The sequence below is a fragment of the Mauremys mutica genome, chromosome 6, assembly GCF_020497125.1.
Source record: "Mauremys mutica isolate MM-2020 ecotype Southern chromosome 6, ASM2049712v1, whole genome shotgun sequence".
In the NCBI taxonomy this organism is placed as follows: Eukaryota; Metazoa; Chordata; order Testudines; family Geoemydidae; genus Mauremys; species Mauremys mutica.
Genome location: NC_059077.1, coordinates 76,976,567 through 76,992,361, shown reverse-complemented (window position 1 = coordinate 76,992,361; position 15,795 = coordinate 76,976,567). Strand labels below are relative to the sequence as shown.

Below are 15,795 nucleotides of genomic sequence, written 5' to 3'. Positions count from 1 at the left end.
TAGTACCCCTAGGTCATTACTTCACTCTTATCTAGTGTGTTCATCTTGTTACCAAGCTATCCAGTTATTTATGTTCCATTCACAGCAGTGGAACATACAAGCACCTTCCAAATAAAGTAAAAAATTCCCTCATACAGCATTAATTTCTCATTTAGTTCACTGTACCCTAGTCTTGTTACTATAGCTCTCACATGGCAGTAAGCCGTATTGTTATTTAGTACTATTAGCCTTATGTGAAATCCCCTAATTTCACTTCGGAATTTTCACAGCCAACAAAGTTTTTTTTCTTTTTTTTTTTAAACAAAATCTAAGTTGGGATCATCTGGGTCCTGTTGGCTAGCAGTATGCCTGAGGTTCAGTGAACAACTTGTTGCAGCACTTGCAGCCACCCTCAATTTGCTTTACTTAACCACAGATTTAATCTACAGTGCATAATGGTATGTAGTGTGATAGGATTTGACCCTTTTTGAGGGCATCCTGTTCCCAGTTATAGATGCAAAAGGACTTGAACTGGTAAAGTTCTGCTGTGCAGCAGAGTGCGAACAGTGGTACCCCAGTCATTTCCTGAGAAGTAAAGATCTATCAAAAAGAGAGAAGCAAGGAAAAGGCTTCCCAAAGAAGTCAGTCTTTTATAGCTCTCTCATTAGATGAAGAACAGTTGTCACCTACAACCACCTGCCTTTTGTTATAACAAAGCAATTAGATAAATTTATCTTTTCCCCCCCTTATGTGTATTCACATCAACCACACTGGGACAAATTCATGCCTGTAGTCACTCCATTTGTGTTACATCAAAGCAAAAATTTCCCCCTTTGGGAGGATTAATTTGCTAGTAGTGCAGATTTTTTTTTCCACTGCACTTATCACTGTCAGTCAGCTGCTGAATGTAGTTTCTCATAATGCCGGGATGTAGACTCTCACTGAAGCTTCTATACAGAAAACATTCTTCAAAGAACTTCCATATGAAAGATTATGGAACCTTGAACCACTATACTGGAAGTATGATCAGGTATTTAGAACAAGTTGGATAGTGGGATACTTCTCGTTTCTTTTCTACAGAGTTAAACCAGGACTTTTTTTGGAGCAAGCATGAAATTATGTAAACTCTGAGGCAAGATTGAAATCTGAACCCTTTGTGGACTTGGGTTTTTACAGAATTATTAAAGAAGCCTTAAAGATTTACAGGGTGTGTTTTGTGGAACTGAGTAGTTCTCCCAGCTGGAAAGGATTTATAAATGGCTTCTTTCACAGCTGCAGTTTTTGAGAGAGGAATTAAACTGTTACTAATCAAACTCATTAACTTGCATTGCTTTAGGAATAATATAGAGCGTGTGTGTCTCTCTCCAACTATCCTTTCCTTCTCTTTCACTTCAGATTGAGCAGATTAGCTTGGAAAGCTTAGACATTGACTCTCCTTTGAAGATGAGGCTGAACTTCTCTGGACTTGGTAACAGAGAACATATTCTAGAACTCATGCCAGCCATACAGCCCCTTACGAACCATGTCCGCTACGTCATCTCCCATGGCAATGACTATGGCATCTTTCAAATCCATCAGAGGGATGGACTTAGTTATCTGCACACAGCTAAGAAAAAGTCAGTGCCTGGCACTTACACACTGGAAATCACTAGCATTCCTCTATACAAGAAGAAGGAGCTAAAGAAACTGGAAGATAGTAATGAGGACAACTACCTCCTAGGAGAGCTTGGAGAAGTGCTCAGAATGAGACTGTGGATTGAACTCTATTAGCCAGCCCTTCTAGACTTAATCCAGTTCTTGAATCACTTCTGTTCATCTATTTATCCACCTGAGCATGTCTACTTTTCAAAAGCTTTAAGGAGTCAATGACTTAAGAAAAAAAAATCTATCTTTCCATCCTGCCAAGACTGCAGAATGACCCTTGCAGGAGGAATGACTGACTCTGCCATGGTCAAAAGTTTGATTACAAAGGCAACCATGGTTACTGTATCCTTTATATAACCTCAATTTAAAGTATATTAAAACTAAAGTTCAAGAGGTCAACACATGGCACTAAATGGCACAAAAATGTGAACAATTTTTTCCTGTTAGCAGTCTGTAACACTTTGGGTATTTTGCTATAGGTGCTAATTAAAAAAATATAGATGTTTATTTATTTTAATATATGGAGAAATTACAAACTATGTAAACAAAAGGGAAACATTTGTTTTTCTTTAGATTTATAAATTTGAGCTATTTTAGAGGTATTCTTAAAAAAAAAATCCAGTAGATTTGAAAAAGGCTTCCTTTTGTTTGTGTGCCAGTTGTCCAAATACTTTAAAAATATATTTCCATGCTATTACCAGTGCTCTTTCAGCTCTGATACCATCCTCTAAAAGACATTGAAAAGTATGCTTCAAAAACGTTGAGTATTCACAAAAAGTTTTAAATGACTAGAATTACAATATTAGGCTCTGTAAAGATGATCATATTTCACTGCCAGTCACTAGGACTATATTCTGTATCAGCCACCTGAAATAATGGAAGCTGAGGCACAACCACTGTAGCAAAATACCTTGACTGCTTGTGATACCATTAGCATTGCAGGCCAACCTGTACTGTATTTCCTTCCGATAACCTCAAGGTACCACATATGCTACCACAACACCTCATTCTCACAAAAGGTGCTCTACATACTTGCATTACTGTAGGCAGCTGAAGAAAAAAAAAAGTCTTTCCTTTGAAAGGAACACCTGATGTTTCACTCTGGTGCTGGCTTGGATTAATGGTGCATTTACTAGGATTGAGCTGTTTCAGGACTGCCATATGTGCAAACTAATTATGCAGTGCAGACCAGGAAAATATATTTGAAATCATTTGTTTAGAACTTTCATTAATACTGTAGTTATACACGATATGCCTCATTTTATCCTAGCCTATTTTGTAAGAAAGATGTTTGTACATGACACTTAGTTTTCTTTAGCTATTTTTTTAATGTTGTACCATTCTGTGTTACATGTATGTCACCATGGTGCTTTTTTTTTTATTTTTGACAGCTGGTGCCTGTAACTCGTCATAGAACAGAACCTCATTATGTGAACTGCCAAAGCACATGCAGACTCCAGGTTTATTTCAGTCATGTAGCTGTGCTGACCAAAGATTAGTTACAAGTTACACTCTGAGTTTTGGGGAAAGAGAACCCTCCTAAATTTTAAATCAACTGTTTGTGAGCTTTTTTTTTATTTGTAGGTCTGTATCACTATGACAACACTTTTCTTGCAATAAAGCTTATTTTGGGGTAGGTGTCTTGAATTGTCCATGTATTTTAAAGAGAACACCTGCCTAACTGTATAGTTGGATGGTGTCACTAATGAAGGGCATTAGCAGTCAGTGTAGGTGCATTCTTCCCCAGCTAGATACTAACTAGGTTCTTCAGGGCACACTGAGGAACTATGCTAAATATTTTGTCCTGGCACAGTGATGAATTAAATTTATCACACAACATTAGAAAAACCTAGAAGATCCTAAGTCTGTTTCCTTTATACTGCTATACATTGGGAGTAACTCCAGTGAAATCCCACACTGACTTGCAACCTTTGCCTATAAACTCAGGGTGCAGTATTTGACCACTACAATCTCAATTATTTTTAAATAATGCTTCATAAGTAGTACAACATTTATTATTAAATGCAGTGTCCTAGAATCAGATGGCTAGATTCATAAAGAGACTTGGATGCTTAAGTCCCAAGATCAGGCACCCCTAGTAACAACAAAACCCCACTTCATCTGCCCAAAGGGGTGGTAGGGTTTGAACAGGGATCTTTCTCTTCCTCGGGCATTGGAAAGGACTTGAAGCAGGGGATCCCACATCCCAGATGAGATTCCTAACTCCAGGGCTAAAAGGCAGGAGGAAGGTCCCCCACCCTCTTGCAAAAAAGTACATAGGCACCTAATTTAGAGGGCTAACAGCTGAGAATCCCAACCAGAAATGCACACCTCCCACAAGTGCACATTAGGTGCTGTACTCCCTGAGAAGGGTCAGGTTTAGGACACATCCCTCCCCTCAGTATCTCTCACTGGCTACCTCAGGCAGGGAGCTGCCTAATGTCCTGGCTTTTGTGAATCCCATTTTAGAGGTCTGTCTTATTCACTGTATAAGGAGCCTAAATTAGGCACTCAGGCTTTCTAAATCTCAGTGATTTTCTAGGCACCAGCATCCTAACTTTAACACATAATCTCCTTCAGGAATCTAACCCAGAGCCTCCTGAGCCAACGACAAGACTCCATTCCAGATTTTACACAGAGCAAGTGCATACTAGGTTACGCTTGGTGCTTTAGATAATACTATCCAGCCATGTGTTTATGTTCCATCAATTGTAACATCAGCAGGGATGGAGGAAAGCAACAGCATGGGACAGAGCACTGGACCAAGAATCAGGAGACCTGGATTTTGTTACTGTCTTGCACTTTTACCCTGGGCAAGTCACAGAGTTCATCTACATAGAGAAGCTATTGTGAAATAGGCTGAATGGGAATTTAAAGTACAATAGCTTCCCATGAGGATACTCATTCTGCACTAAGATTGCCATTTTTGCACAGTTCCAAAAGTGGATTAAGCTAAACTGCACATAGACACTTTGTCTACATGGCAGAAAAAAAAATTGTGTTCTTAACTTGAGTTTGCTAACTGGGGATTAAAAAATGGCAGTGAAGACAACAGCTCAGCTTTTAACTTCGGCTAGCAGTTCAGGGACTGAACTTCAACTACTAACAAGAGTTAAAAGCTGAGCTGCCATATCTTCACTGCCATTTTTTAAACCCCAATTAACATTTTTTCCCTGCAGCGTAAGCATATTCTCAGTGTGGAATAGGCATGTCCACAGCGCAAGCTATTCCAGGCAACTTCCCCATGTAGCTAAGACCTTAAACCCTGTAGCTCAGATTTCTCAGTCACTGATGTACAAATGACTTCAATAGAAGATAGAGAGACTCCACAGCTTGCAGTATTAGCCCTACTTCCCCTCACTGCTACTCAGAGAGAAATGGCACTATACAAATCAAAGCTATGCTATGATAAAAGCCAAGTTCCATGGTTATTCCTACATTAGGTGTCTAATTCAGTAGTATTTAATGGGTCATTTCTTTTCCCTACGTGTACCATTTATTTCTAATATAAGATAATGAATGGAATCAGTAACACCACCACATAGTAAAATACCACTGTAATATACTGCATGAACAATGAGAACATTAAATTGCTCTTCCCAAGTGTTGCCACTAATGCTATTTGCAGATTAAGTAAAAGTCATGACAAGTTTAAGAAATCATGCACTTAAATTTAACTCCAGGGGAAATAAAGAACCGGGAAGTACGGTATAACAACTGTTCCCAATATTACCTTTTGTCAATTAGCTGCAAAGAATGATTGAGCTATTACTCTTGGGATAGTCTTCCTTAAAATGTGCATGTGTTCGGATCCATGTGGCACTTGTAAGTAGTATAAATTACCTGGAACCAAAAACAACGAGGAGTCCTTGTGGCACCTTAGACACTAACACATTTACCTGGAACCAGTTTTTTTAACACTAGCTTTGGATATATTGTCATGGAAGCTGTATTAAAATTCAAACCTGCTCCTAGGTAGAGGGATTGACACATACACCAGTAAAAGCCCATCTGAGGCTTTGGTAATATCAGTAACTAGTTTTCAAGAAAGTTACTCATTCTCCCAACATGGGAGCTCTCCCGAAGTGCTTATTGCAGTAAGAGACAACAGTGTGAACCATGGAGAGTGGTTATCTTTTGTTGCTGAACGCTATTTGGTTTCCATTGTTAGCATTCTTGTTAACTGTTCCTTAGAGGATACAGCCTTTAAGCATTAGTATATTTTATATGCACTACAAACACTTTGGGCCATATAATACGCTGAAAGAGTATTTTGCATGGTCACCAGGTAAATAAGACTTAACGATTTTTAAGGCAAAAGAAGTACCAAATTCTGAGCTCATTTACCTGTGTAATTTTTAGGTAACGTCATTGATGATACAGTGGGCACAAATTAAGATTCTTACCTTTTTACCAGTGGAGAAGATATAACCAGCTTGGGTCAATATTCCCTATACTTATAATGGGGCAAAGGGCTAGAACCATGAATATCTTTAAACCAAAAACAACCCACCACAAAGGAAAAAAAAAAACACACACACACACACACACACACACACACACACAAACCATTAACTGCACATACTATACTCCAAAGTTACACTGGTGTAAATTAGCTCAGCATCTGGCAACAGTTATTTAAACACCCACGCACCTGTAATGCTAGTGTCTTTTCATTTTCAAATGATCTCTAAAAGTGATGGGACGTGATTACATATAAGCTAATGGAATGTTGATCCCCTAGAAACCTATAAAAACAATAGTACATGCAGTTAAAGGCTAATTGAGAATCTCCCTGTTCTCTAAAGGAAGTTGCAATATTAGACGTGTTGGCAAATTAGAGTAACGTTCTGGGCCACACAGAGGCCTGGTCCCACCAACAAGGAATCTATCCATTGCTGAGTGGTGATCTTTACCTACAGTGAGCAAGCAATACCGTGTCAGAGTTGTGTGTTTGTTGTTGGCGTTTGTTTGTTTCCCCCCCCCCCGGTTAAGAGAGGCTGAATTCCCATCACCTGGTATGTATGGGGTTATTCATGCGTGAATTACGTTAAAGCAGAAATTGTAAAATACACAGATGTATAATATTTATCTGCTCAAAGTTGCTATACAATTGCAAAGGTCTTTTCAATGTAGGCATTATCCTGATTTTACAGATTAGCAGGCTTAACATTTTTGTGCCTCAATTTCCTAAGTCACAAGACAACCTAGGACTGGAGTCAGGTCTCCTGCTGCACTCACTGGATCAATTCGTACATGGGGTAGGGAATAGTAATTTACAAGTATGTCAGGTTTTTTATGCTGGATGAATTTTTAAATCCTAGGGCTAAAGAGATTCCTGTATATAAACCACAATTACAATGTGGAGGTTTTGTTAGATACCCATCAATGGCAGTACCATATTAATCATGGCCAGCTTTCCATGTCACAGAATCAGCAATATCACCAAAATTCCTGCTTCATCTCATGTTATTTCTAGCCCAAAAGTTCACTCTATCATCTTGTCAGCATCCCCTAACTATTTACCCACCCCTGAGGGCAAATCTATTAGGAAGCTGCCAGAAAGATATTTCAATTCCTGTGTCAAATAATGAAGTTGCGGGAGGGGAGTTGAATTGTACCCGAGAAGATTTATTAGTAACAATAGGCTCCAGGAAAGATTCTGAAGCCCTTTTAAAGTATTTTGTTTTGGACCAATGCACCAGGCTGACATCTAAATACTACATGCATGTCCTCCTGGCCTACAGTACTTGGAATAAATCCAATTGGGGCCAGAGGAAAAGCCAGAACTCTGCACATTTGTTCTAAATTTAATTTTCTTTCACTCTCATTAAAGTCCTAAACACAAGGTTGAATTTGGAATAGAAACTCTGGCTGATATCAATTTTCACCACTTGAAACTGTGTGCGCTTCTGTGAGTCCTGCTCTTCCCTCAAGTTTTTTTTTTTTTCCTCTGGGAGATACTTTTTAGCATGGCTGCTTTGCACCATTCTTCTATTTCTGCAATCCAACCTTATTTGGAGCAGTAATTTCATTGCAGCTTTTCATGTCCTATCCTGCCTTTCTAGGCTAAAGTGGCAGACGTGAAGAGAGGCTTTTAATTAATAAAAATATGTTGGCATGATGTAGGTTTTTAACATCCTGGAGGCTGGATCCTGCATCACTGAAATCAAGAGGACTTTCACCATTGACTTACATAGGCCCAGGCCTCTAGTTTTCTCTGTATGGTGATGTTGACAGGAAAGTTCATTTTTCCTTTATATAGATATGCTCACCATTAATAAAAGTAATCCTTTTCAGTGTAAGCTACTGCCATCCTGAGTTTCAATTGGATGGAGCAGGCTGTCAGAAGATGATCCATATCAAGGATCGGCAAACTTTGGCATGCAGCCCACCAGGGTAAGCCCCTGGCGAGCCAGGCTGGTTAGATTACTTGCCGCATCCGCAGTTTCGGCTGATCACAGCTCCCTCTGGCCACGGTTTGCTGCTCCAGGCCAATGAGGACTGCGGGAACCGGCGGCCAGCACATCCGTCAGCCCACGCTGCTTTCCACAGGTTGCTGATCCCTGGTCAATATTCTTCAGCAACACCAAAGGATTTTATCACAACAGTGAAGTAATTTTAGTAAGTGGAAAACGTAAATGCTTTTGTGGACTGCTAGAATGGTACTTTACTCTTAAAAATGTATATTGTATTAACAGCTTAAAGTTTATTTATTACTATCATCAGCATATGCTTACAATTCTAATGGTTTTCGGGGTCAAGATTTAATTAATTCCAGGCCAAATCTGGATATCAATTATAAAAGTTGGGGGTAAATATCTGGCATTCCAGGCTTTTAAGCCCAAATCAAAGGTATTTAGGCATCTAACTCCCAAAAGAGCAACAAAACCAGACCTAAGAGTAAAAGTTTAAAAAAAATCAGGCATGTTTAGTCTCGAGAAAAAGACGACAGGGGCAGGATCCTGATAACAGTCTTCAAATATGTTAAAAGGACTTTTATGAAGAGGCCAGTGATCAAGTGTTCTCCATGTCTACTGAAGCTAGGACAAGCAGTAATGGGCTTAATCTGCAGCAAGGGAGATTTAAGTTACATATTAGGAAAAACTTTCTAACATAAGCTCTGGAACAGGCTTCCAAAAGAGGTTGTGGAATTCCCGTCATTGGAGGTTTTTAAGAAGAGTTTGGACAAACACCTGTCAGGTCTTGCCTCAGCACAGGCGGCTGGACTTGATGATGCCAAGGTCCCTTCCAGCCTTACATATCTATGCTTCTATTATTATTATTAAAAGTTGAACCACCATGCAGGTACAAGACTGATTTTTTTTTAATACCCTCATTACTCAGCTAAATCAGAACAGGCAGCTTTGCATATACATAGACTACTGTATTATCATAATACATCTCTCATGCAATGTATTGTATTTTCCTAATAAAACAAGTTTTATTTATTTATATATAATACACAAAAGTAAGGTGAAAATCGGGGAGGAAAAATAATGCTTTTTGTAAAATTCAGGATTGTTTTGGTAAAAATTGGTTTAAACTGAAAATGAAGGGGCTTAATTGTGTGTTAGCTCTCACTGCATTTCAAATGGCTTTTTTTACAGAGATTTTGAAATAGTAAAAAGCCCCTCAACCCCCTGTTTTCTGCAACGTGTGGGTGATTTGTTACTCATCTTGTTTGCTTATGTTTTTTCCTTATTGCTAAAGGAAGTGTTGAAAAAAGCAGCAAGGCTAAATGGTACTGGCTGCCTCTACAAATATCAGCACCCAGTTAAATTTCAGCACATAATGTAGACAACGTCGCAAAGAAAACATGGGCATGCTTTACAGACAGAAAGAGCTTGAGCCTGTATCATTGACATGAGTGGAAATTTTGGCATTAGCTTCAATGGGAGCAGGATCAGAGCCAGAGTTTTTAAAAACAGTAATGAAAGTTTAAGACATATTTCCAGAAAAACACAAGTCATGGGAAAGTTATCATCATCATCAAGATGATTACTGCTGTCTAATCTGTGTGAATTTGTGTAATGAAACAAGAGCAAAGGCCATGAGCGAAGAGGGAATAACTAGAAAAGAATGTGCATCCACTCACTTTAAAAAGTCAGTAGCCCAACCTAAACTTCATCAGCAGAGCTACTCAAGACCCACAGGATCGCCAGTGGGGGCTCAGTATGGGAAGGGGTCAAATACCTTTAGTATTCTGGAGTTAGGAGGATGGGTGTTTGAATGCTGAACTGACATGGCTATAATGCTAAGTCTACTGCAAGTACTGCTCAAACTACTTCCCTTTCTAGGAATTGTTTCTGGTCTGGGCTATGTATGTAACACAGAATTTCAGTCAGAATTTGTGTACAAAATACAGAAGTATAATTCACTGGATCAGCCTCTTTCAGGTTAGCCACCTCTCAAATGGGACCACATAGTGCATCAGCCTCAGTGGTCAAGAAGAGGGGAATACTGAAACAAATAACATTTTAGAGAACATTGATTAGTCAATTTAGTGTCCCCTCTCTCCTGCTTACTACAAACCATTCAAAAACCAAGGAGAAGGATATGAAGAAAAAGGAAAACCCATCTTTGAAATACTTTTTCCCAAGCCCTCAAAACAGTCAAGAGAAGGATTAGGGTGTAAGGGAAGAATCAGTGATGCTCAAGGTCCACCCAAAATCTACAGTTGTACACACAGTCAAAGAACTGGAAGTTTCTGCTAAAATGATCAGCCATGAAATAATTTGATGTTATTTATATGGTCATCATTAGCTTCAGGGGTAACATGCCACATAGGAAAAGGGGGATAGATAAGGATAGAAATAATCTGCAAACTCAATAAAATAGTACTTCTACTGGTCAGATTAAAAAAAAGTTTTAAAATCACTAGGACTATAAATAAATAAAAGCTCCTAACTAGGACATAGAGAATCTCCATTAATAGCTCCTCCCCTAAGGGATGTCTCGGTCCAAACCACATGCTCCTCCGTATCTGTTGGCTTTCCCCCATCCCTTAGTTTTAAAAGTGCTCTACGACCTTTTTAATTTTAAGTGCCAGCAATCTGGTTCCATTTTGGTTTAGGTGGAGCCCATCCTTCCTGTATAGCCTCCCCTTTCCCCAAAATTTCCCCAGTTCCTAATAAATCTAAACCCCTCCTCCCTACACCATTGTCTCATCCACGCATTGAGACCCTGCAGTTCTGCCTCTCTAACTGGCCCTGTGCGTGGAACTGGAAGCATTTCAGAGAATGCTACCATAGATAAGGTGACCAGATAGCAGGTGTGAAAAATCGGGATGGGGGTGGGGGGTAATAGGAGCCTATGTAAGAAAAAGCCCCAAATATCAGTACTGTTCCTATAAAATTGGGACATCTGATCACCATAACCACAGAGGTCCCGGACTTCAATCTCTTACCTAGCAGCCTAAATTTGGCCATCAGGACCTCTCTCCTATCCTTCCCTATGTCATTGGTACCTACATGTACCACGAACACCAGCTCCTCCCCAGCACTACACAAGACTATCTAGATGTCTCGAGAGGTCTGCAACCTTCGCACCAGGCAAAAACGTCACCATGCGATTCTCCCGGTCATCGCAAATCTAGCTATCTATGTTTCTAATGATCAAATCACCCATTACCAATACCAGTCTCTTCCTAATAACTGGAGTTCCCTCCCCTGGAGAGGTATCCTCAGTGCGAGAGGATACCGCAACATCTGGAAGAAGGGTCCCAACTATGGGATCGTTTCCCTTTGCTCCAGCTGTATGTTCTTCTCCTTCCCTGAGACTTTCATCCTCCTCAATAGCACAGAGGCTGTCAGACTGGGCATGGGACCGTTCTACTGTGCCCCAGAAAGTGTCATCTATGTACCTCTCTATCTCCCTTAGCTCCTTCAGTTCAACCAAAAGCCCGTACATGGTCTGAGCGCTAGGAGCTCCTAGCACACATATGCCACCTGCACATAGGGCAGGTATTCGTACAGGCTGCATTGGGTGCAATAAACTGGACAGCCCCCATTCTGTTGCTGGACTTCTGCCTGCATTATCTTTTTACTCCTGAAGCTCATTCCTTTGTTGTTGTTCTGTTTTTTTTTTTATTAGGGGATGGTTCTGGCTTTAAGTTTAAAGAATGGTAAAAGTATCTAGCGCCCCCCCACCCTGCACACACACACACTCTCCCCATGTAAACTCCATCGCAAAACTCCTATTAGCCGCTCCTGTGCTTAGGAGGGGGCTTTTTAAAGCCCTGGTCTTCCTGAGTAGCCCGCCCCCTGGTTAAGGGTTGATGGGTGCTAAAAGGCTTATGGATCAAAGCCTCATTAAGAAGCTTTCAGCCTTGCCTAGCAGGGAGCTAGGCTCAGCACATGGTCCCCCAAACAAACAGACCCCACTGCATAGTTCTGTCAAGCAACAAGCACACCAGAAACACACACTACAGACAACAAGCTTACCCCAAAGGTCACCTAATCGCTCCTCTTTCACCTGGAGAACTCCCTCGCAAAACTCCTGTTGGCTGCTCCTGTTTGCTAGCCCTGGTCTTGCTGAGTAGCCCGCCCCCTGGTTACGGGTTGATGAGTGATAAAGGGCTTAGGGAATCAAAGCCTCATTACGAAGCTCTCAGCCTTGCCTAGGTCATCTGTATTGGACATAGGCTTTTGCTGCACTTCATGCTTGTTTGTTTGCAACTCTTTCTCCAATACATGTTTAATTGGTTTACATGTCCTGTAGGACACCAACTTCTTCCTCTAACCCACTTGGTTGGATTACTCATTGCAAATAACTTATCTAACAAATTTAGTCCTTTTTCTTTTCCCAAATTATTTATGAATGGATAAGTTATTCAAAATAAAAGCTGCTTTGATAGGACCACCAGAACATATACCCTCAGGTACCGTGCTACTGTCATTTGTGGGAAACTTTTACATGCCAGAAACCTTCTTGTAAATAAAAAGCCTGCTCACCTAGATGTTCAAAAATAAAGGGTCATGCATACCAGCAAAGCAAGTCAGTAGGTTATATTTGCAAGAACACTCAGGGATACTTTTTATGGGTCCTCCAGCTCTACTTGTGGCATCATGCTGGCAGATTTCCTTAGTTCTATTGCTATTAAAGAAAGCTTATCTGAAATGCAACAAGGCTAGTAATTTTTCTCTCTCTATATTTGAAGAATTGACATTTTTGTAAAAAAAAAATGCTGCACACACACAAACTAACTCTTTTGTTTGCCTTTCAGCGCACGAACCATTGGCACCCAGCGGGCTGTATCCCCAGTTACAATGGGTTTGTATCTTGTTCAACTGGCCAGGTACATCACCCCGAAAAGCCTCAGTATCACCAAGCAATATTTATGTCATTGCTTTCACACCTGAAGCATTCTCCTGCCTCAGAAGAGGAATGCTTAATATCCCTGAAGCTCAATAAATCTACATGTCTGCTTGCTCTAAAGCCAGGACTTCAACACCCATACTGTCTTCCAGGTGTTGAACTACAGTTTTGTACATTTTGTCTTTTTTTTTTTTTTAAAGTGATACTCAGTTAAGCTGCCCCATGACCCACTTTCAGTCCAGGGGTGTAAAATCCTATGTAAAATAAATAATTACAAATGACGTTTTGGGGGAAATGAGTAAAAGTATTTGGCCAATCAAGACTTAGGGCTTGTCTACTCTACACAGTTAGGTCGACATAAGGCAGCTTACGTCAACCTAATTATGTCAGTGTCTACATTACAGCCTTCCTCTCGCGGATGTAAGCGCCCTACTACACCGACATAATAACCTCACCTCCACGAAAGGCGTAAGGCTTATGTCAGTGTAGTTGGGCGACAGTGTTTGTGTAGACACTGCATCCCTTACATTGGCTGTCTTGTCAATTTCACAGCAGAGCCATGGGGGGAAAAAAAACAAAACACACACACACACACACGAAAGCGCCCCCCCCCCCCCCCGCTCCCCTGGAGAGCTGAACCCAACTCCCAGCTGTGAGACAGGATGAGAAGCCCAAGCAGCCCCCTGCTTGCTGGGAGCAGGCAGACTTGCCAATTTCAGGGCTCACTAAGCTGTGAAATTGACACGGCTACCTGGCTCCCAACAGGGAGGGGACCAAGAAGCTGGACCCTGCTTCCTGGTGGCGAGAAGCCCTGGGTGGCTTCCCCTGTGCTCCTGGCAGGGCATGAGGAGCAGGCAGCCCACCAGAGGCCTGTAGGGCAGCCAGGCTCCCTACACTGCCCCTCTTAGGCAGTGGAAGGACTCCTTGTGAGGACATGCACCACTGATGCAAGGAGGATAGTGTGGACATTACTGCAATGGCTGTAAGTGGACTTAAAATGTAAATGTATCTCTGCACTACAAATTGAATACTCAACTCCCAAGATGCCAATTATTTCAGCAAATTGATTCTCCAATTATGGTAGTGCTTTCGTTTCATTGACCTTGTTTGCTAGACCATGCCATACATTTATGTTTTTCCCTGAGAAGAAATGCTTTCTGGAATCTGTTTTTAACGGGTTGCTCTACAATTTGTGTAGGTCTCTACATTAGTGTTTGCTTTACAGTGAAAAGAATAAACTAGGGGCTTTTACATCATCGATGCCTACTTAAACTTACACAGTCAGTTCGCCCCCACCCCCAGTGTAATTTTAAAGATTTCCCAGCTCATTCATCCATCCTGGCACCAGCTTTTATAGCCTTTGTATCTTTATACTGGCAATGATGAAAACTGAGCATAATTAGAACAGTGCCATTCCTACTGCAATAATCAAGCATCCTTTATTGTTTCCAATGTAAAGCCCTATAGGTCAGAGTCTTGTAACACAGCTGTAAAAACTCTTTGAAGCAAGTGAGCATATACACTAACCATTTCATGTTATTCATAGGAACATCAGAATAGACCATTATTCTGACCCAGAATGGCTATCTAGCCCAGTATCATGTCTTCCCGACAGTGGCTCGTGCCAGGTGCCCCAGAGGAAATGAACAGAACAGATAATCATCCCCTCTCACCCATGCCCAGCTTCTGGCAAACAGGGGCTAGAGACACGATCCCTACCCATCCTGGTTAATAGCCATTGATGGACCTATCCCCCAGGAATTTGTCTAGTTCTTTTGTGAACCCTGTTAGCGTCTTGGCCTTCACAACATCCTCTGAAAGAATTCCACAGGTTGACTGTGCGTTATGTGAAGAAATACTTCCTTTTGTTTGCTTTAAACCTGCTGCCTATTATTTTAATTTGGTGACCCCTAGTTCTTGTGCTATAAGAACGGGTAAATAACACTTCCTTATTTACTTTCTTCATATCTGTCATGATTTTATAAACCTCTATCAGATCCCCTCCTTAGTCGTCTCTTTTTCAAACTGAAAAGTCACAGTTGTCCTAATCTCTCCTCATATGGAAGCTGTTCAATACCGCTAAATCATTTCTGTTGCCCTTTTTTGTGCCTTTTCCAATTCCAATATATCTTTTTTGAGATGCAGCAAGCATGTCTGCATGCAGTATTCAAGAGGTGGGCATACCATGATTTATACAGAAGCAATATGATATTTTCTGTCTTATCTAGCCCTTTCTTAATGATTCCCAACATTCTGTTTGCTTTTTTGACTGCGGCTGCACACTGAGTGGGATGTTTTCAGATAACTATCCACAATGACTCCAAGATCTCTTTCTTGAGTGGTAACAGCTAATTTAGACCCCATCATTTTATATGTATAGTTGGGATGTTTCCCCAATGTGCATTACTTTGCATTTATCAACACTGAATTTCATCTGCCATTTTGTTGCCCAGTCACCCAGTTTTGTGAGATCCCTTGGTAACCCCTCACAGTCTGCTTTGGCCCTAACGATCTTGAGTAGTTTTGAATCATCTGCAAATTTTGCCACCTCACTGTTTACCCCTTTTTCCAGATCATTTATGAATATGTTGAACAGCACAGGTCCCAATATAGACACCATTTACCTCTCTCCATTCTGAAAACTGTCCATTTATTCGTACTCTTTGTTTCCGATCTTTTAACTCAATTTCCACATCCTCTTAAATAAATGAAATCTTCACAATGTGCCTTTGTGAACTGTCTAAACACAGAAAGAGAGAGATCCAAGACCAACAGTTTCTCAATAGCAACACCTCATTGAGAGTTGGACTGCAGTAGGACAGCCTCTAGTCTAGCACCTCTATTGGTGTTAGT

At 40.7% G+C, this 15,795-nt stretch overlaps 1 protein-coding gene across 1 annotated transcript in view; it reads left to right on the top strand.

Annotated features, from left to right (window-relative positions):
- Positions 1-3,250, top strand: part of FBN2 (fibrillin 2) — a 250,289-nt gene extending 247,039 nt beyond the window's left edge. The window contains exon 65 of the mRNA XM_045020453.1: positions 1,375-3,250. Coding sequence (XP_044876388.1) covers positions 1,375-1,749 — 375 coding nt within the window. The 3' untranslated portion in view covers positions 1,750-3,250. The remainder of the gene's footprint in view (positions 1-1,374) is intronic.
- The last annotated feature ends 12,545 nt before the right edge of the window (positions 3,251-15,795 follow it).